Raw genomic sequence first — 21675 nt, forward strand, 5'->3', positions numbered from 1 at the left:
GTTTATGTTGACAGCAATTCACTTGTCATTGCTCAGTGTACAGGTGTTATCAGATGACGTCCTGCCAGTGGCTACCTGTTGTCTGTTAATAACAACAGGGGACCAGGCTACTGAGGCCCGACACTTGAGAACAATCACCATTACCATCTTATCTGTTTGAAGGCGAGAGGATTTTATATGAATGAGAAAAACAACTGAACTCATTCGGCACAACTTTTAGATGAGTGTTGTGTAACATCGAAAACTTTTGACAAAGTTGACAACAAGCCTTGCAGGTTGGAGGCCATGAGAGCTGAGAGGTGCCGTGTTCTGTGTTGTCTTAGGTGTATCCGGGAAATTTATCTTTAATTGGGTTTTATGAAGTCTGGAAATGTCACTTTTATTATCAAATGATCCCAAGAGTTCTTTCTTCTCTCTCTCTCTAATCTGTTGACGACAGAATGAGAGACAGCTTGTCACAAAAGAAGGTACAGTATTTGGGTCACACCTGATAACTGGAACACACTGGCTTGTTGACCCCACGTTCTCCGTCTTCACACATTGATAGCAAGGTCTCTCAATACCAACAATTACTGTGAATAAACAACACCTCTCTCAATGAATTATACCCAAAAATATCACCTCGCTAAGTACTGTACTAGTGTTGGTTACTTGGTGGCTAACAGAGGAGTCACTTCCATATAACACAATGCGTAATGCCTTCATGTGTGTGTGTGTCAGATGATGCAACACATGTACCTTCATCCATCGACTAATGACCACTGTATACTGCACGATTGATCATACCACTGTAATAACTTGCCTCCGCCCTACAACCTAACGTCGGGTGATGTAAACGAAGATTCATAACTACTAACTTAAAAGTGATCCTGAATAATATTAATGTAGTACCTATAAATATATGCACATTTAATTACCTAACCTGCCCAACTTTTTCTGTAATAATGAAATTGAATTCAGGTGTTTGATCAATTATAGAGAAAAGGCCGTAATGAATAATACTAAAACGGGGCTCTCGTACTCATATTAAGTAATTCCTCTCTACTGTACTTAAAATCATACAATCATACAATCATCACTTTGTTTTCTTCTTTTTTTATTATCATTCGCGCCATTTATCAGCTTACTAGCCGTTTGGGAGCTCTATCCAGTGTTATTACAGGAGGAAACCGGGGACCGGGAAACCTGTGATGCTTGGTAGGGTCACACTGGATAACACCCTTCTCACGTGTGTCTGGGCCGAGGCTCGAACCCTTGACATACTAGTGAGTTATGCGCGTTATCGCTGTACCACCAATACTTTGTCTACTATCACCGTGCCGCAGCGTATATGAGCCACTAAGAAGTACTAACACATATTCAAGAGAGAGATTACATTCGACTTCACGAGAGAGAGAATCCAGATCCAAGCATATTTTTGATGAGCTCGGAATGCGTTCAGAAGTTGCTTGGTTCTTGTTGCTGATGTCCTTGATGTCTGGTGATAACCTGTGTACTGCTGGGAGGAGAGAAGGAGGGAAGTTTTACTCTAACACTACGCACTACAACAACTAACACTCACAAATACATGTCTTATCTATTTCACCAGATTTTAATTAGCTATGATATTTATTCATATTTAAATTGAGAGAACAGAAGTTAAATGCAACGGATCGGCTATCATTCGACCCAAAGGGAAATATTCGGCGAGGTAACCCAAGGCACACGTGGGTCTTGGTGTCAGTGAAGGCGTTGAAAGAAACCACCTGAAGTGTACGGACAGATCGTGTTGTAGTGAGAGGGAGGTGGAACACTGAATGAGAGAAGAGACAGACGGGAACACCTGAAGATTAGCCCCTTCAGCTTATATCACTTGTTAATTAATCATCCTAACGCTACCTGGGGGTGGAGGGTTAGTTTAGGTTAGTGTTAGGATAGTTAATCGTAAGGTTAGTTTACCATTAGGATGGTTTATCTCCGGGTGAAATAAGTTGTTGGTTAATCCTGAGGAGATTCGAGTGACCTACAGGTAAAAATTCCTCATACGTTACCTGCTGAAACACCCAATTCTTGCCTCCGTGATGAAGAGTAAACCCCAGTGGTAAAGATCCAGTCTGCCTCACTTTCCCTTCACTAACCACACACACACACGCACATCCACTAGCCACCACACAACACTTTTGACAGCTAGAATATCGTGAGTATTATTATTTCCAGCCACTGTCAGTCACACGAGATCACTTTCTGCCTCTGTATCAATATGCTGGCAGATGGTTTTATTACACAAGTTAATGTTTTAGGTTCACTACGGTGGTGATTGTGAGAGAGGTTGTGACGTACTGTAGGGGCCCGGGGACTACTGCTGCCCGCCACACACACACACTTAGATAGTGGAGATATGATCAAGTGGACCTCAAATGAACAGGCGCCAGGTAGACCCATCCATGGCCATCATCATCACTACTATCACCCTCATTAACAATCATCATCCTCATCACTTGCACCATGACCATCATTACCACCACACCACCATCACCACTACTACCACCATCACTTGAAATAAATAAATGGGTTAAAATTCATCCCCGGTGTTGAGTATCCTCCTGAGGGCCACGCGGGTTGTCATTATTTGTTCCAACACTAAGACCATCGGTGGCAGGTCAGAGGAAGTCATTGACACGTGTAGAGTGCGGGAACAATACCATGACGATAGAGGCTGTGGGGGAGGGGGGGGGGTGATATTAATCCACTCTCCGTCACCGTCATCCCCATCACCCCTTCATTCCCTCGAGAGATTCCCGTGTCACAACAGTCACTGAATGCCGCATAGATCTGCGTCTTAACTAACCCAGCTCGGGTAGTTACTTTGCAATAGGATAATTAGGTAATAAAATGTGTAGAGAAGGCTTAGCTGTAAGGGGAGGTTGGAGGCCATCACTAAAAAAAAGTATCACTTGTAGAAGTGGGCGTACTAGGTGTGTGTGTGTGTGTGTGTGTGTGTGTGTGTGTGTGTGTGTGTGTGTGTGTGTGCGTGTGTGTGTGTGTGTGTGTGTGTACGTGTTTAGAAGCATGGGGGTCAACTGGACGTACTTGAGCGGCTGATCTTAACCAGGCGGGGGAGAGCGGCGGCCTCCAGATAGTTCAGCCCAGTGTTATCTGCCGCCGTCCACTCCTCACCAGCTCCACCTTATCTATGCCCAACGCATCCCCGAGCTGACTGATAAAAACAGAGAGGTTCTCAGGGCCACAATGATGGTCCCAGGGCCACATTAATGATGCCAGGGCCACATTGATGATCCCAGGGCCACACTGATGGTCCCAGGGCCACACTGATGGTTCTATGACCACACTAACCTTTACAGAGGGCTTCACTATAAATAAAATTCCTTGTTGACGGTTACATCCAGCACTTCTCTACGGCCGTGAAGTAACGTGTGGGAGCGTCGGGGTCGGTGGCTGGAGCAGGCTGAAGTATGGCTGAAATGAAAACTTATATTTTTTGAAATCCCAACATTATTTACCCAAGATACTGTAGTTCGGATCACATTTAACATAAACCACCCTAACACTACCTGGGGGATTAGGTTAGGTTAGCGCTAGGATGGTTAACGGGTTATTCTCTAGATACAATAAGCTGGGGTGTCCAATATTCAGATGATCCGACAGTCAAACAGGTGTCGCGGAGGATACAGTAAATAGAAGTTTATCAATTAGTTCATTTTATTATATAAAAAAATAGCATCATGTAAGTTGAAATAAATACTACAGTGAGTGACAGGACAGAGGAGCAAGACAGGCACAGTAGTGGGTGAGAGGGAGCGAGGCTCACTGTGCACCTGAAACATCTTCCAGTGATACCACAACAGTGAGTCATACAGTAAGTTGAGCAAATAAACCCCCATAATAGTGTTGGCAACATTGGCACCAAGGGTTCTCAGAATCCTTTATGCAAACAAGTTCTTGGTTATTGTAGTTTAAGGCATCAAATGATTAATAAAATGATTTAAACGGGTTCGTGATGAGGTGTTGACCGGGCTGATCCTAACTTGCTTCACCCCAACACGATATGGCAAATGAGACAGTTTTAACTAGTTTGATCTATTACTATGTAAATATCAGACGGGCACTCTGTACTGAATGGTGATAAGAGTAACAAGGAGCTATTTTGATCTAGTAGTTTCCATAGTGGATGAGGAATCTGAGATGAACAATGATAGCAGGCAGGCGGTACTCGAGGGATGGCTGCAATACAACTGTCTCCAATTTCCTTTCCTCATTGTTGTCGCCGTAGGTATTGTGGCGGCGTCGTGTTATTCGCAGCAGGACTTTACAGTGTACTCCGGCAGCGTTCACCAGGGACAGAATCTTATTAAGAGAGTCACAGAGATGTGAGGAGAAGGCAAGAGAAAGTACACCAAGTTGTGCAGTACGTCGTTCTGTCCTTTATGAACACGCCTTAAAGGTGTCTGTGATGCAGCCACTCATGCACTTTACGCTTCAGCAGGCTCAGTGACTGGCGCCTCTGCGTCCGCCTCAGCAGCTTCCTCAACTACTGGGGCGTACTCAGCAGGAACAGCCTCTTCAGCAGGGGCAGCCTCTTCAGCAGGGGCAGCCTCTTCGGTAGGGGCAGCTTCTTCGGCAGGGGCAGCTTCTTCAGCAGGGGCAGCTTCTTCAGCAGGGGCAGCCTCAACAACCTCTACAGGAGCAGCTTCTTCGACAGGGGCGGCTTCATCAGCAGGGGCAGCTTCTTCAGCAGAGGCAGCCTCAACAACCTCTACAGGAGCAGCTTCTTCGACAGGGGCGGCTTCATCAGCAGGGGCGGCCTCTTCAGCAGGGGCGGCCTCTTCAGCAGGGGCAGCTTCCTCAGCAATTATGAGGTCAGCAACTGGTTCTGACTCCTCGTCTTCAGCGGGTTTGGAAGGGGCGGGGTAAGAGGGGTAGCGGGGGTAGGAGGGGGCAGGGTGGTAGGCTGGGAAGTAGGGCTTCCTGGGGTAGACGGGAGGGGGAGCGGAGTGCTTGGGGTAGGGGTCAATAACAATCTCGCCCTCGTAAGCCACTTCCGCCAGCAGGCCGTCACCGTTGTCGGTGTAAGTGACAATCTGCTTGCGGCCGTCGGGTAGATCGACGGAGTATGACCCAGCCGTCTTGTAGCCGTCGCGAGACTCTGACTTGTCGAACTTCAACTTCTGGTAGTCGTCATTGACGTCGTAGGTATACTCGTACTTAGGGGGTACCTGCCAGGGTAGAAGTACATGCTGGTTAGCACCTTCTTACATATCATATGAAAAAAAGATAAATAGTCTAATGTGGCACTAAGCTGCAGATTCATCACCAGTGTGACCCCAGGCTAGTGAATCATACAATTGTGTAGTAAGACTATCGTCTCCAAGCAGGAGGCTGAAGAACAGCAAATACCTTCCACGCACCAGCTGTCACCGCAAGTGACGTGGGACGACACTTAACTCACTGGATGGAGATTAATACTCCCAGAGGTGCCCCCCATCCCATTCCTTCCGCTGCTCAGTTACCTGACAACATATGGTAAGCCAGAGTACGGTGACACAAGAACTGTGTGTGGTTGGTAACGCAGCTCCTTAGCTACAGGGAGGTAGTGCAATAGGTAAGGTGAGAGGCGTGAAATTGGTAAAAGTCGAGCTTTCACCGTACTGCCTCATTTTCTCTCCACCTGGGAAGTAATTACCCATGTTTCATCCTCTGCTATCTATGAGCGCATTTGGGAGTCAGTGAATCACCATGCCGAAAGTCATCATTATCTTCATCACAAGGGATTTTCGTCATTATATCAATCATTTCCGTCAATGTAACAAATCCCACTTTTATTCAGGCGCGTTAGACCAAGTAAGACGCGGGGAGAACATACTGTACTACTACCCGCACCTACAGTTACCGAGACACCTCACATCTGACGCGTCTCTTAACTAGAAAAAAAGATACGTGAGGCTGGTGAGTACATTCACACACACACACACACACACGGTGGCTGTAATGTGCCCGCATGGGTGACATAATGTATGGGTGTAATCATTATGATGCGTCCCCTCCTTTGAGAAACTTCTGGTCAGTGGTCACTCCCGCCACGACAGAAAGGCAGCCATCCACCACAAGAGGCAGCCATCCACCACAAGAGGCAGCCATCCACCACAATAAGCAGCCATTCACCACAATAACAGCCATCCACCACAATAAGAGGCCATCCACCACAATCGGCAGCCCATAACCAGTCGATGTTTATACTTATAGATATTCTTGTATTCAGTAAATAGTTCTTAAGCAAGTAATGGAAGGAAGGAGAAGGAATTACGAGGACATGACGTCAACGATTCTCAAAACGAAGCAAAACAAGTTATAATAGTCTAATAAACACCATAAATGAAGACAGGCAATTTTTAAGTTTACCAGACAAGATGTTTCTCAGAATGGTGCAGTAGTAAACCAGGCCGATGTTTTTTTTTTATTGTCGTTGTCAAATAATTATATGATCCGAGTAAATCTTTAAAGACCCTATCTAATGCAGCATAATAACAAATCATACTATCAGCTGAAAATATTATATTCCTTTATGTTTTAGGTGGTTGTGTAGTTGTATTTTAGGTAAAAATATACAAAACTATACTTACATCATAGTTGGGTTCAGGGTGGTGGTAGGGGGCGGGTGGTGGGTGGTTGTAGGAAGGTTCAGGGTGGTGGTAGGGGGCGGGTGGTGGGTGGTTGTAGGAAGGTTCAGGGTGGTGGTAGGAAGGTTGTGGGTGGTAGGCAGGGTAGCGAGGGTAGACAGGGGCCACAGATCCCCAGGCCACGGTAACAAGAGCAGCAGCGAGAACACACACCTGCGAGGGGACAGACAAACACACACTAGAGACATATGGCCACACGTCATATATATCTATACGTTAATCTATCTAGCCATCACTACTTTTCCAGTCATTCCTTTAGTCTTACAATAAAAGACGTAATCAACCTCACAAACCCAGAGGTCGCAAAGAAAAAACCTAATCAATATAGACCCAGGCAAGACTGTCTACTGTTACATACATATTGATGTTCATTCCATTTTTTTTTTATATTGATTAATTAGATTTTTTAGATACTTACTCTTATGGCGGAGTACATCACTTTCATTTACATTATGAAACCACTTGGCCTTGCTAGGCTTCGGGTCTGCTTCTTATAAGTTATATTATGTATATTGGCGAAGGAGGTACTCGTGTTTACCTTTTGATTATATTACATGTCCTGTATATTGCAAAACTACCTTTACTTTCTGCAGTGTTTAATGATGCGGTTTTACTGTACAGCATGGTTCTTGGTGCTATCTTTTAACATGGTTTTGTTGCTGCTTGTTGTTGTAACTCTGTTATAAGATATTGATACAACAAGTTCCACGATAGCGCCGGGTTGGCTAACTTAATGCATTTTTTGGAAAGCGAAATTGATTTGCCACTTGGATAACTTTTCCGAACGCAAGTGAGCTGTGGAAGTTGTGTTGCATTTTGATGTTAAGAAAGACGCCCGCTTTTTTCTTCTCTATGTCTAAACACAATTACAGGGATCGCCTTTCGCAGTAGTGCCAGTAGTCAACTAGTAATAGTAGTAGTAGACCTATACCTCAAAAACAGCCAAATGCATCGTATAAGACTACAAGCACCTCAAGCTAGCGTCAGGTGTTGAGACAATGCCCACTAACACTAACCGCCAAATTACACTCCTGCCTTCTACCCAAATCCCCGACCATAAAAATTACCGCCAACACAGAAAATCAAAAGCAGGTGGTATTCCCTCCTTCACAATGTAATATCACGGTGATTTGAAGATACCTCAGACAATATTCGTCAGACATAACACCTGTGGTACCCTACTTTAACAAGAGGGTTTAAAATAATTCTCCCATAGCACTGATAGATGACCAGGAAATTCATTAACGACCAGTAAAAATATTTTGGCGCTCCTTGTGATAATACTGTATAAATCTGATACACATATAGCATTTAAAAAATAACCCGCTGATACACTAAGGCTTGGATCACTAGGACTTAATGCAGTAAAGCTTGACCCAAACTGGGATTTGTTACGTTAAACTGAAATGTTGCTGACACAAACACACACACACACACACTGATTACTGCTACACTGGGATTTAGTACACTAGGAGTTGTACTGCTACACTGGGATTTAGTACACTAGGAGTTGTACTGCTACACTGGGATTTAGTACACTAGGAGTTGTACTGCTACACTGGGATTTAGTACACTAGGAGTTGTACTGCTACACTGGGATTTAGTACACTAGGAGTTGTACTGCTACACTGGGATTTAGTACACTAGGAGTTGTACTGCTACACTGGGTATAGGAGTTGTACTGCTACACTGGGATTTAGGAGTTGTACTGCTACACTGGGATTTAGTACACTAGGACTTGTACTGCTACACTGGGATTTAGTACACTAGGACTTGTACTGCTACACTGGGATTTAGTACACTAGGAGTTGTACTGCTACACTGGGATTTAGTACACTAGGAGTTGTACTGCTACACTGGGATTTAGTACACTAGGACTTGTACTGCTACACTGGGATTTAGTACACTAGGAGTTGTACTGCTACACTGGGATTTAGTACACTAGGAGTTGTACTGCTACACTGGGATTTAGTACACTAGGACTTGTACTGCTACACTGGGATTTAGTACACTAGGAGTTGTACTGCTACACTGGGATTTAGTACACTAGGACTTGTACTGCTACACTGGGATTTAGTACACTAGGACTTGTACTGCTACACTGGGATTTAGTACACTAGGACTTGTACTGCTACACTGGGATTTAGTACACTAGAGTTGTACTGCTACTGGGATTTAGTACACTTGGGAGTACACTACTGGGATTGAGTACACTGACTACTGCTACTGGGATTTAGTACACTAGCTACACTGGGATTTAGTACACTTTGTACTGCTACACTGATTTAGTACACTAGAGTTGTACTGCTACACTGGGATTTAGTACACTAGAGTTGTACTGCTACACTGGGATTTAGTACACTAGAGTTGTACTGCTACACTGGGATTTAGTACACTAGAGTTGTACTGCTACACTGGGATTTAGTACACTAGGAGTTGTACTGCTACACTGGGATTTAGTACACTAGGAGTTGTACTGCTACACTGGGATTTAGTACACTAGGACTTGTACTGCTACACTGGGATTTAGTACACTAGGAGTTGTACTGCTACACTGGGATTTAGTACACTAGGACTTGTACTGCTACACTGGGATTTAGTACACTAGGACTTGTACTGCTACACTGGGATTTAGTACACTAGGACTTGTACTGCTACACTGGGATTTAGTACGCTAGAACTTGTATTCCTATACTAGGATTAAATACACTAGGACGAGGTAGTGCTGCACTTGGACTTATTACTCCTACATTAGGATTTCTAATGGATATAGGGATTTAGTACAGTAGGATTACTACGACTTCTTGAGCAGGATTTAGTACACTAGGACCCACTAATACTACACTGGCTGGTGGAGCTGAGGACCTCCTACCTTGAGCGACATGATGATGATTTGTGTATGGATGGAGGGCAGCGCTAGTGCTTATATACCTCCTGTACCACACCTGCGTCTCACCTGCCTACTCCTCCCGCGACCTCCACAAGGGCGTGGCCCAGAGGAGCTTTCTCCCGCGTCTCCTCTTCCACTCACACGCCGCCTCTTCCTCCTCCTACACCAACACGCCTCCGCCTCTTCCTCCATTCACAAGCCGACGCCTTCATCCACACGCCTCCTCCGCTTATTCAGACAAACACAAATATTTCCCAAGTGATGATCTTACTCACGGAATATTTGGCTTAGACTTGTGGCACTGCAAAGAAAAAACACATTCAGTTTTAATGCTGAGACGCTCAAATGCAAGCAGACAGTACATACAGTACAGCGGTGTCTGGTAGCCGAGCAACCACCAACATTGCGCCGAATCGTCTATTGTAACTACTCAATGTTCAGTCGACTTAACACTATTTTTCAGAATGTTAGCCAAGAAAAGATTATCTGTCTAAATTGTTGATAACGAGCTTACAGACACTTGTTGTTGAAGCGTAGCAATACATTACACCATCAATATTCAGGATTATTTAATATTTCTCCTTATTTGTAACACTAGTTATTTATCTAGTATATAGAGGATGTGTTTAAAGGCCTTAGTTGTTGAAATACAGAAATACTATCAACACTATATTCTTTAAACACAATGTTGAATTCTTGTTGTGGTCAGACTGTGGTTATTACGGCAAAGCATATGTGCTGATTGTCTCCCGTCACTATGCCGCCTTACAACTTGGCGAACTAATATCCAAGAGATGATGTAATGGATTTCATGCCGTTATTTGTACCCTAGTCTCCCTTATTTCTTCACTGCATCCACTCTGCGTCATCCACTAGTGATACACATCAACTAATCTATGATCAACAGGAAGTGCATCACAGTAAGAATTAAATGACGATGCAGTGAACGCACGCTGTCCTACTCCAGTTTTAATGATAAACAAGTCACTCAACCCACAGCTACATCTAACACATGCTCTCAGCCTTCACTCTATCTATCGTACCTTCCACACTCAAAACATTACACCTTGTCTCCCAATTAAAACTTTCATAAGAGTTATGTTGGTCAATACGCGTTACATGTATTCTTTCCCAACACATTATAAAGTGAAGGAGTGACCCACACTACCTTACATAAATTCTCACTTTACCTCCTGCGGGATCACTTGCGGCTTTGTTGATCCTTATCTCTAGCCTGGAGTGGCGGTGGCTCGCTACCTCTTACACTTTGTGGTCTTATTACCTTACACTCACTGCCATCATTCTTTATACCTGTTACTGTGTATGTAAACATCTCCGTAACATCTTTCTCCAATCTCCATGTACTCTTAAAGTAACACCGGGTGCATTGTCTTTCTCTCTTGTTTGACACTTGTCTATAACTCCATTCGTTGACTCTGTGGTGTTTATTTCATATCGGCAGCTGTGAACATCTTCCAGCTCACCCTTATTCTTCCCGGCTGTGTGTTTTTTTTTTTTTGCTCAACGTCGTAATCTTTGTACTCACTAAAGACGTGTACAAAACATTTACAAGGACAGTCTACAACAGCGACATACGTACATACAAACCCCCAAGGCGACAAAGGCTTCTCATGATCACACACCACATACTGTACAGTGTACACCCACTCAACCAACCATATCCCCTCTACACACACACACACAACATAAACAATAGCATCACAACCCTGGGAGTGACCACACACACTGGGGGATCATAGCCCTGAGGTAACCTGCGGCTGAAGGAGTGAGTGGTTTTCGTCACCTTGCGTTAATTACCACAGTACTGGCAGAACTCTTACCTCCATACTGTTACCGTGGCATTACTATAACACACACACACACACACACACACACACACACACACACACACACACACACACACTTTGTCTACATTATTGACACATTATAAGTTTGGCAATCTTGACCATTGTTCACGACGCTTCCGTATCTCATTAATGTTACTATTATTATTAGTAGTAAAACTTTGAACAAATTCTATTGGGTACTATTTTCAATAGCAATTACTGCACTTAATATACAGCCTGGGAAAAACCTGGAAGCATAATGTATTGTCTAATGGTAGACCCTGTTGCCATATGGCATCACGAAAATTGTGACCAAGTCCCAGGTTGCTGATCTGAATTTCTGCCTCATTTACACACAATTGCAGGGTCTCAATTGTTGCTCTTACGATTGACAACACAACATACATATATTGTTTCTCACTTTTATCCTTTTTTTCATTTTCGCATTTCTTTACTACTATTATTATTATTATTATTATTATCATTATTATTATTAGTGTTATTATTACTATATTATCATTATTCATTTATTATTTTATTTTCAATTATATTTACTATGAATTATTATTATATTATTATTATTATTATTATTATTATTATTGTTATTATTATTATTATATTTTTTTTTATTACATTTTCGTCCCCCAGGCCCCGATGTGGGTCAGTGACCTGTGCCCGGGTGGACTAATCCCCGAAAAAAATAAAATAAAATAAAAACGGATTCTCTGTGATGTGGCTGCAGACGACACACAAGACAGGGAACTAATGATTATACTGTATTTACAACACACATTCACAGACATTACTACACAACAATAAATTTTCAGCATCATACACGAGATTATAAAGACTTTTTCACTCTAAGAAGCCATATATCGGCATGTTGTAATTTGCCGTTTTCATAATTATTACACCTTGAGGTATATAACTACTGTACATACAATTTAAATGTTATAGGCTTTAACTGGGGCCATTAGCACTCCAGGTATCATTGGGACTGCTAAGGAATGTAATGGCTTAGATTTGGTTTGAGTGAGAGCTGTCTATTGATTTTTAATTGTTGATGACTAGTGTACGTATTTACCTAATCTACGCGCTGAAATAATCTAGTTGTTAAAACGTACTAGTTGACAACCCCTTATAAGAAATTCCGAAAACCGAAAGTTTTTTCGTGGAGCAAAACTTTTTTTTCTAACAAGGATTAGCCCACCCGGGCACATAACAGGTCACTGACCCACAGAGGCCTGGGGGGCGAAAATGTAATAATAATTATAATAATAATAATAATTCATAGTAAATAAATTTTATAATAAAAAATACACAAAAATAAAATAATAATGATAACAATACTAAAACTAATAATGAAATAATAATAATAAAATTACTAATAATAATAATAATAATAATAATAATAATAATAATAATAATAATAATAATAATAATAATAATACTGTAATACTAATAATACTAATAATACTAATAATAATAATAATAATAATAATAAATAAATAAATATATACAAGAATGAAAAAAAGATCAAAAGTGAGAAACACGACCTAGACCTATGAATTATTATTATTATTATTGTTATTATTATATTTTAGCCCCCAGGCCCCAATGTGGGTCAGTGACCTGTGCCCGGGTGTGGCTGATCCCTGTAAAAAAAAAAAGAAAAAAAACCTAACCTAACCATTCTAAAATCCGAAATGCATCTGGCCCCAAGGATTTCGGGTAAGGGATTGTCAGCCTGTAATATATTATAACATCAACGGTTCGGTTAGGTTAGGGCCTCACTTAACGCCTACTATGAACATTACTGAAGTTATGCGTTTAGTGGCCTGACAACACCCTGAGTTTCCACAGGTTTCTACGATGAATATTTTTAATAAAAACACGTAAGAATATATTTAAAGGGCTGGCTTTAACTAAAACACATATCCACAAATAGCATAGAAATTACAGAGAAAATCTATTTATTTTATTTTATTTTTATTTTCTATTTTTTTTTTATGGGAAATAGCCCACCCGGGTACGGGTCATCAACCCACCTCGGGGCCTTGGCGGCGAAAACAAAATAGAAAGGGAAAAGGTTTTATTAATCTACACCACGAAGATGCCGGAAAACCAGCTTTTAAAAGCGAGACAGATTGTATGAGTGTGGAAACACAGAAGAAGGCAGAGCATTCCACAGTTTGGCTGTGTGAGGAAAGAAGGATGTACTATAACGAATGTTGGAAAAATGAAGTGTGAAAAAGCCGATCCTCCAGCAACCGCGGTGGCGACTTTGGAGTCATGAGTTATGAGGTGAAAGAAGATTATTAGGCGTTGAAGAAAAAGTGGTGAAACTGAAATACAGTTGGAGTAGAAAGAATCTGAGCTCAACCAGATCGCTTCATCTTTCCTATTGGTCAGTTGAGGCCCCAGTAGTTTGATGATGATCAGGTCGGCCCTGGGGTCCACAACCTTCCCGACCAGTGGGACCCATCCGGGAAGGCCCCGCTTCAATATTAATATCAACTGACATAGGAGAATAAAATAGAATGAATTGAGCAGATCAAGAGAGAGTACGGTTACATTTGTTGTGTTGTCAATAGTAAGAGAAACAATTTTTGAGACCCTGCAATTGTGTGTAAATGAGGCAGAAAGTCAGATCAGCAACCTGGGACTTGGTCACAATTTTGGTGATGCCATATAGCAGCAGGGTCTACCATTAGACAACACATTATGCTTCCAATATCTTCCCAGGCTGTAGTACCTCCCTGTTTGGTAGCTGCCTACTACTTTTAATACCACTTAGAAAACCGATTTACGGTACAGGATGTTTACGAATCTCCATTTATATTTTATTTGTTTATATTGAACATATCTAGTTAGTCTCAGACAGACAGGCATAGATAGATAGATAGATAAATTTATTCAGTAACATCGTCATTTAAGGTTATGATTAGTTCAGCTTATACATGTACTGTATATAGACAACACAGATACAGCCTAGTGTTACTGACGTGGGTCTGGCGTCACAACCTACAAGTGTCCGTCACGTGGGTCTGGCGTCACAACCTACAAGTGTCCGTCACGTGGGTCTGGCGTCACAACCTACAAGTGTCCGTCACGTGGGTCTGGCGTCACAACCTACAAGTGTCCGTCACGTGGATCTAATTTCACAACCTACAAGCATCCGTCACGTGGGTCTGGCGTCACAACCTACAAGTGTCCGTCACGTGGGTCTGGCGTCACAACCTACAAGTGTCCGTCACGTGGGTCTGGCGTCACAACCTACAAGTGTCCGTCTCGTGGGTCTGGCGTCAAGTGTCCGTCTCGTGGGTCTGGCGTCACAACATACAAGTGTCCGTCACGTGGGTCTGGCGTCACAACCTACAAGTGTCCGTCTCGTGGGTCTGGCGTCACAACCTACAAGTGTCCGTCTCGTGGGTCTGGCGTCACAACCTACAAGTGTCCGTCACGTGGGTCTGGCGTCACAACCTACAAGTGTCTGTCACGTGGGTCTGGCGTCACAACCTACAAGTGTCCGTCACGTGGGTCTGGCGTCACAACCTACAAGTGTCCGTCACGTGGATCTAATTTCACAACCTACAAGCATCCGTCACGTGGGTCTGGCGTCACAACCTACAAGTGTCCGTCACGTGGGTCTGGCGTCACAACCTACAAGTGTGTCCGTCACGTGGGTCTGGCGTCACAACCTACAAGTGTCCGTCACGTGGGTCTGGCGTCACAACCTACAAGTGTCCGTCACGTGGGTCTGGCGTCACAACCTACAAGTGTCCGTCACGTGGGTCTGGAGTCACAACCTACAAGTGTCCGTCACGTGGGTTTGGCGTCACAACCTACAAGTGTCCGTCTCGTGGGTCTGGCGTCACAACCTACAAGTGTCCGTCACGTGGGTCTGGCGTCACAACCTACAAGTGTCCGTCTGGTGTCGTCTGTGGGTCTGGCGTCACAACCTACAAGTGTCCGTCTCGTGGGTCTGGCGTCACAACCTACAGTGTGTGGGTCTGGCGTCACAACCTACAAGTGTCCGTCTCGTGGGTCTGGCGTCACAACCTACAAGTGTCCGTCTCGTGGGTCTGGCGTCACAACCTACAAGTGTCCGTCTCGTGGGTCTGGCGTCACAACCTACAAGTGTCCGTCTCGTGGGTCTGGCGTCACAACCTACAAGTGTCCGTCTCGTGGGTCTGGCGTCACAACCTACAAGTGTCCGTCTCGTGGGTCTGGCGTCACAACCTACAAGTGTCCGTCTCGTGGGTCTGGCGTCACAACCTACAAGTGTCCGTCACGTGGGTCTGGCGTCACAACCTACAAGTGTCCGTCTCGTGGGTCTGGCGTCACAACCTACAAGTGTCGTCGTGGGTCTGGCGTCTCGTGGGTCTGTGGGTCTGTCACAACCTACAAGTTGTCCGTCTCGTGGGTCTGGCGTCACAACCTACAAGTGTCCGTCTCGTGGGTCTGGCGTCACAACCTACAAGTGTCCGTCTCGTGGGTCTGGCGTCACAACCTACAAGTGTCTGTCTCGTGGGTCTGGCGTCACAACCTACAAGTGTCCGTCTCGTGGGTCTGGCGTCACAACCTACAAGCTACAGTCTGGCGTCACAGTCAACGATGTCAAAAGCGACACTAAGCTCCATCCCGGTAAGGTCAACAAATGTCACGTATAACAAGCGTCCGTGACCTGGACGACTCCCCACATCGTCAGCACTGTCGTCACAAACCACAAGAGTGAACCAGTGTGTAGCGAGTTACTACAAGTCGAATTTAAAGTTTTGTATGTTTGAAAGTATCATTGTGATCATAAGTCAAAACAAAGTCTTGTTTATTTTCTTTACTGAACACCAGGGTTTGTGGTTGAACTTTTCGTAGTCGATGGCTTATTATTATTCCATTTTTTGAAGGACAGGATTCAGGAAAAGACTATTTCCATAATGCTCTTGAACTTTAAGATTTTCTCTGAAAGGTATCAGTGTGTGTGTGTATGTGTGTGTGTGATGGACAGGATCTATAACGTAATGTTTTCATCTTGACCAGATTTTCTTTGCTCATTTATTATGTGTGTTGTCCATAATAATCACCATGACACCATGACATCTTCAAAGGCTACAGGCAGCAAGAAGAGCACACGGCACCATGCATCTCTCGGTACTGACGAGGAGATGAAGGTGACACTGACAGTATTGTACCCTGGGTTACGTCCGCCAGCTTACCACCACTAGTACACAAGGACAGTACTGTATATATCACGTTAGCTTACCACAAGTCCACACGAAAGATTATGCTCGAGGCATTTACGTATCCAATATGATTAGGCTACAGTTTAAGCAGAATCTCAGTTTAGTAATGTAATTTTTGGTAATTATTTGAAATGTTTTAGCTTAAGTCTACCTGTTAAATGCATGGTTACATCAGCAGTTACTAGGAATATTCATCGTAAAAGCCTTGGGAACTCAGGGTCGAAAACTTTATTATTTTTTTGGGGGGGGAGACAACAAGTGGTTACTGAAGCGGTCGGTCTGGTGGCGCTTCCTGGTATAGGCTACAGTGCACCCAGACCTCTGCAAGTTTACACGATCATGACCACGTTAAACCAGCGCCATGTAGGACAACGTCACACTTTGTAATGATGTAGACAGCTCTCTCTCTCTCTCTCTCTCTCCCTCTCTCTCTCTCATTCCGTCACTCCAGCTTCACTGTTTTGGACGTCTTGAAGCTTTCACCACTGCTGGGGAAGTAGAAGTGAATTGAGGGAGAAAGGCAGTAAGTGGTGGGAGGAGGGCAGTAAATGGTGGGTGAAGGCTATTAAGTGGTGAAAGAAAGGCGGTAAGTGGTGGGAGGAAGGCAGTAAGTGGTGGGTGAAAGGCAGTAAGTGGTGGGAGAAAGCCTATTAAGTGGTGGGAGGAAGGCAGTAAGTGGTGGGAGGAAGGCAGTACGTGGTGGAAGGAAGGCAGTAAGTGGTGGGAGGAAGGCAGTAAGTGGTGGGTGAAGGCAGCAGTAAGTGGTGGGAAAAACCTATTAAGTGGTGGGAGGAAGGCAGTACGTGGTGGAAGTGTGGTGGAGGAGGGCAGTAAGTGGTGCGAGGAAGGCAGTAAGTGGTGCGATAGGTGGTGGAAGGAAGGCGGTAAGGAAGGCAGTGTGGTGGAAGGCAGTAAGTGGTGGGAGGAAGGCAGTAAGTGGTGGAATAAAGGCAGTAAGTGGTGGGAGGAGAGAGCAGTAAGTGGCGGAAGAAAGGCAGTAAGTGGTGGAAGGATGGCAGTAAGTGGTGGAAGAAAGGCAGTAAGTGGTGGAAGGATGGCAGTAAGTGGTGGAAGGATGGCAGTAAGTGGGGAGGAAGGCAGTAAGTGGTGGAAGAAAGGCAGTAAGTGGTGGGAGGAAGGCAGTAAGTGGTGGAAGAAAGGCAGTAAGTGGTGGAAGGATGGCAGTAAGTGGTGGGAGGAAGGCGGTACGTGGTGGAAGGAAGGCAGTAAGTGGTGGGAGGAAGGCAGTAAGTGGTGGAAGAAAGGCAGTAAGTGGTGGGAGGAAGGCAGTAAGTGGTGGAAGAAAGGCAGTAAGTGGTGGAAGGATGGCAGTAAGTGGTGAAAGGAAGGCAGTAAGTGGTGGAAGGTTGGCAGTAAGTGGTGGGAGGAAGGCAGTAAGTGGTGGGAGGAAGGCAGTAAGTGGTGGGAGGAAGGCAGTACGTGGTGGAAGGAAGGCAGTAAGTGGTGGAAGGAAGGCAGTAAGTGGTGGGAGGAAGGCAGTAAGTGGTGGAAGGAAGGCAGTAAGTGGTGGAAGGATGGCAGTAAGTGGTGGGAGGAAGGCAGTAAGTGGTGGAAGGAAGGCACCAGTCAGTTCCCCATCCTGTTACCGACCACCACCACACAAGGACGGGGGCGATCATCGTGCAATTATTTCTTAAGTGTTCCTGAGAGAGGTTGTTGCTGGGTGGTGGAGGTCGCGTGTAAGTCCAGTAAATGATCGTCGGGGAGGAATGTTTGGGTGAGGAGGATAGTTCGGGCTGGGTGTTGCCTGTACGGAGAATCACTGTTGGTGGCTTTGTGCATCACTGAACCTTAAGTCTTGAACGAGGGAGTATAAGATCTTTATTTAAGGCTCAATAAATCTTGAAAACTCCCAAGTAGAGTTGGTTAGGGAAAGGAAACTCGGCGTTATTGGCAGGTGATGGTGCGGTTTCTACTGCCGGGAGAAGCCAGGTATGTGTGGTTAGGGAGGTACAAGGGACTGGTGTTATACAGCAGGTGGTGGAAGAACACAGAGCAAAGCGACACGCCTCCACACGGCCCTGCAGTGACCATCATCATAATCTTCTGTCACTTTCCCTAAACTCATCTGGAATAGGCCCTTCCCTTCCTTTCTTTCTGGTAACTAACATCCTCCTGCTCACTGCGCATCTTCTGTCCGGCATGGCACTGCCATATTACCAAGTCAACCCTACGAACCCCAGCCTTCCTACCCACCCATAACCACTACCAACTGTGGTGTCCATCACCACCCCGCAGCCATCACTCCCAACCTCCCTTCAGGAAATCTTTCCCTCCCTCCACGGAAGCCAGCCTACTTAATTATCTCCTGGACTTATTCTTCTCTTGTTCCTTTCCCATGGAGACTGTCTCCACTCGTCTCACTGAGTCTCCCTCAGGTCCTGGTCTTGTAAAATGCCTACTCTTCCATTACATTCCCCTTTCCTATTACCTTCCCACCCTCAGGGCCCCGATGTCTTTTTTTCGCGACGCAGGAGTTGCTCTTTTCCTTTTATGAAGACTCCAAAACTTCATGGCTAAACTAAATCACCATTTTCTCTCCAACATAAACCTTTTTTTTTCCATTAAGGAGCAAAAATTTCATATTAACGTCCGGAGTATCGTCCATATTCTTACAAGATTAATTTTATTTTTCTAGTACTAACGCGTGTGATGAGATACAGTAGACAATACATAAAAGGGCAGTTGTATCCACGAGACTGGATTTTGAACTACAGTATTGTAATTCATGGCAGCCGAGGAACTTGTTAGACATCTTTTAACATAGCTGTAGTCATAGTGTGGGGTACTATGGATATAGGAAGTGAATTACACTTAACAGTTGTTGAATAGAAAACATTATTTGGTAGTTGGAAATAAGATATTCTGTTCCTGTATTTGAGACTGAATGTGAGAAGGACCTAGGCGTGTATGTTGACAATGAGCTGAAGTTCTCGGGCCATTGCGAGAAGAAGGTAAATCAGGCAAATTAATTATTGGGTCTTATAAGAAGGTCGTTCAGATATCTAGACAGTCCGTCCCTCGTAACGATCTTCAAGGGTGAAGTGCTTCCCCATCTGGAGTACTGTCACCCTGTCTGATCCCCGAGATATGCTAGGGACTGTCAGTTGGTTGAAAGTGTTCAAAGGAGGGCCACCAGACTTGTGCCTGCACTTCGGCACCTCAACTACCCTGAGAGGTTGGAGCGCCTGAACTTGCCTAGCTCATACTACAGACGGGCAAGGGGGCGACCTAATCGAGGTGTATAAGCATCTCAAGGGGCACTACTCAGTCGAGTGTCCTTACTTGGAGCTGGCGGACGCTCGCCCCACAAGGGGTCACAGCCCAAGATTGAAGAAGCCGCAAGTCCAGAAAACTGTGAGGGCAAATTTTCGGAGTGAGAGTTGTGGAATCTTGGAACAATCTGCCAGAGAGTGTTGTGACGGCACCGAGTGTGAGCTCTTTCAAGACCAGACTTGACCAACATTGGAGCAGGTTCAGGTACATTCAAGAGCCGATGCATGCCCAGTACTTGCAACAGTGCGTGACAGAGAAGTGACCGATCGCCCAAGCGGCTAACGAGCCGATCAGTGGTGAAGAGGATAAAAGTAAGACACTAAGGAGCTGAGTAAGCCGATCTGTCGGTCCCTCCAGTGAACTGTGTGGGTGTTACTTCTACCTCCTGCAGTCACTAACAAGACGAGGGGACGCCAACAGTAACACAGATATAGTTAGGTTTAAGTGAGTTTATATTATACCCAGACTTTACATATAGCAGTTCGCCTGCACCAACTGCACTTGAGTTATGGTGTCGTTGTCACCACTAAGTTTTGCGACTAACTGTCCTTGCTGGTGATATTCTTGTTTTACAATAAAACTTTCTATGTCTACTTGTACTTATATCGAGTTTTCTTACTTTAACCTAGAAATAGTTCCATACTTTTACTACGTGTTCGCCTGCCGCTCAGAGTTTTGTCATCATCGCCCTTGACCGGGTTACCCAGCTGATGACAAGTGTATGGTGAGCAAGGAGCTCGATCAGAGGGCGTAGCTGGGGCGGCCACAACAAGGCTGGCGGGGCCACACCGCGACCTCCTTACGTTCACCGCAAGACGACTCACAACTTCCTCGGGTGGGGCCATCATCATTATGTTGATCATCCTCACACTCACTTTTAAGGTTTAGATGATCTTATATACACTGTATAAAGCTCAGCCACGTTTTTTATGACAGAGCTAAAATTTGGTTTGCTTATGCTATTATGTATACAACGTATAGCCCAGACAATGCTCATGAACTGAATTGGTGATGGGGGTCAGGCCCCTTAACGAATGAGAGCAACACCGGGTACACCAGTTAGGTTCTAATAAAACAATAGTATTTCTATCTTCGGTTACTAGTTCCCTGGTAGTCTTTCCTGGCTGACTGACGGAAAGGAAAGTCTCCTGTCCTCCGCGGGAAGATCCCTCCCTCCCTCTCCGGCCCTTCCTTACTCCGCATCAGATGTCTCCGACCTAGCCCAGTCTCCCAAGACTCTCGCAACCTCCCCCTGCTACTGCTAGGGCGTCTTACTTACTGTACGAGGCCATCATTCTCAACCTTATTTACGAAAATCGCGGGAAGTCTTCATGCTATGATTTTTGTGAGAACACAAGACGCCTGTCTCGGGAAAATCTGTAGTGGTATATATCCTCGAAGAAATCATTAATTTAGTATTTTGATCTGGCGAGATTGTATTGGCGTATTTGTACTCCAGTTGCTGAACACTTTGAGCCACCTGCTTCTGTGGATCGTCTCTCGAAGCCAACTGTTTCTGGAGGAGAGAGCTCAAAGAACGATTTCTCAGTGTTATGCATAGTGATGGCAAGTGTGGGGGAGAAAGTGTGGAGTAGATTGACAGTGGAGTGTGTGTGCTGGTCACCTTCCCGCCACGACGCACGACCATTATTCACTTTGTTGCCAACAGTTCTACTAGGCTACACATTACGATTCATATTATAATATTTTTTGTTATTTGTCAC

The 21675-nt window shown here is 44.6% G+C and overlaps 2 protein-coding genes across 2 annotated transcripts in view; both read right to left on the reverse strand.

Moving 5' to 3' along the window:
* LOC121878019 overlaps positions 1–2340 on the reverse strand; it is a 46339-nt gene extending 43999 nt beyond the window's left edge. Inside the window, exon 1 of the mRNA XM_042383976.1 lies at positions 2031–2340. The gene's annotated coding sequence lies outside the window, so the exon portion shown is untranslated. The remainder of the gene's footprint in view (positions 1–2030) is intronic.
* A 1341-nt stretch (positions 2341–3681) lies between these two features.
* On the reverse strand, positions 3682–6653 carry LOC121878020 (tropomyosin-1, isoforms 33/34-like; the record flags this gene model as incomplete). Its single annotated transcript, XM_042383977.1, has 2 exons — positions 3682–5213; positions 6618–6653. Coding segments are annotated over 2 exons (780 nt in total), but the record flags the coding sequence as incomplete, so codon positions are not given.
* Between the last annotated feature and the right edge of the window lie 15022 nt (positions 6654–21675).

Source organism: Homarus americanus, unplaced genomic scaffold, assembly GCF_018991925.1.
Source record: "Homarus americanus isolate GMGI-L3 unplaced genomic scaffold, GMGI_Hamer_2.0 scaffold40244, whole genome shotgun sequence".
Lineage (NCBI taxonomy): Eukaryota > Metazoa > Arthropoda > Malacostraca > Decapoda > Nephropidae > Homarus > Homarus americanus.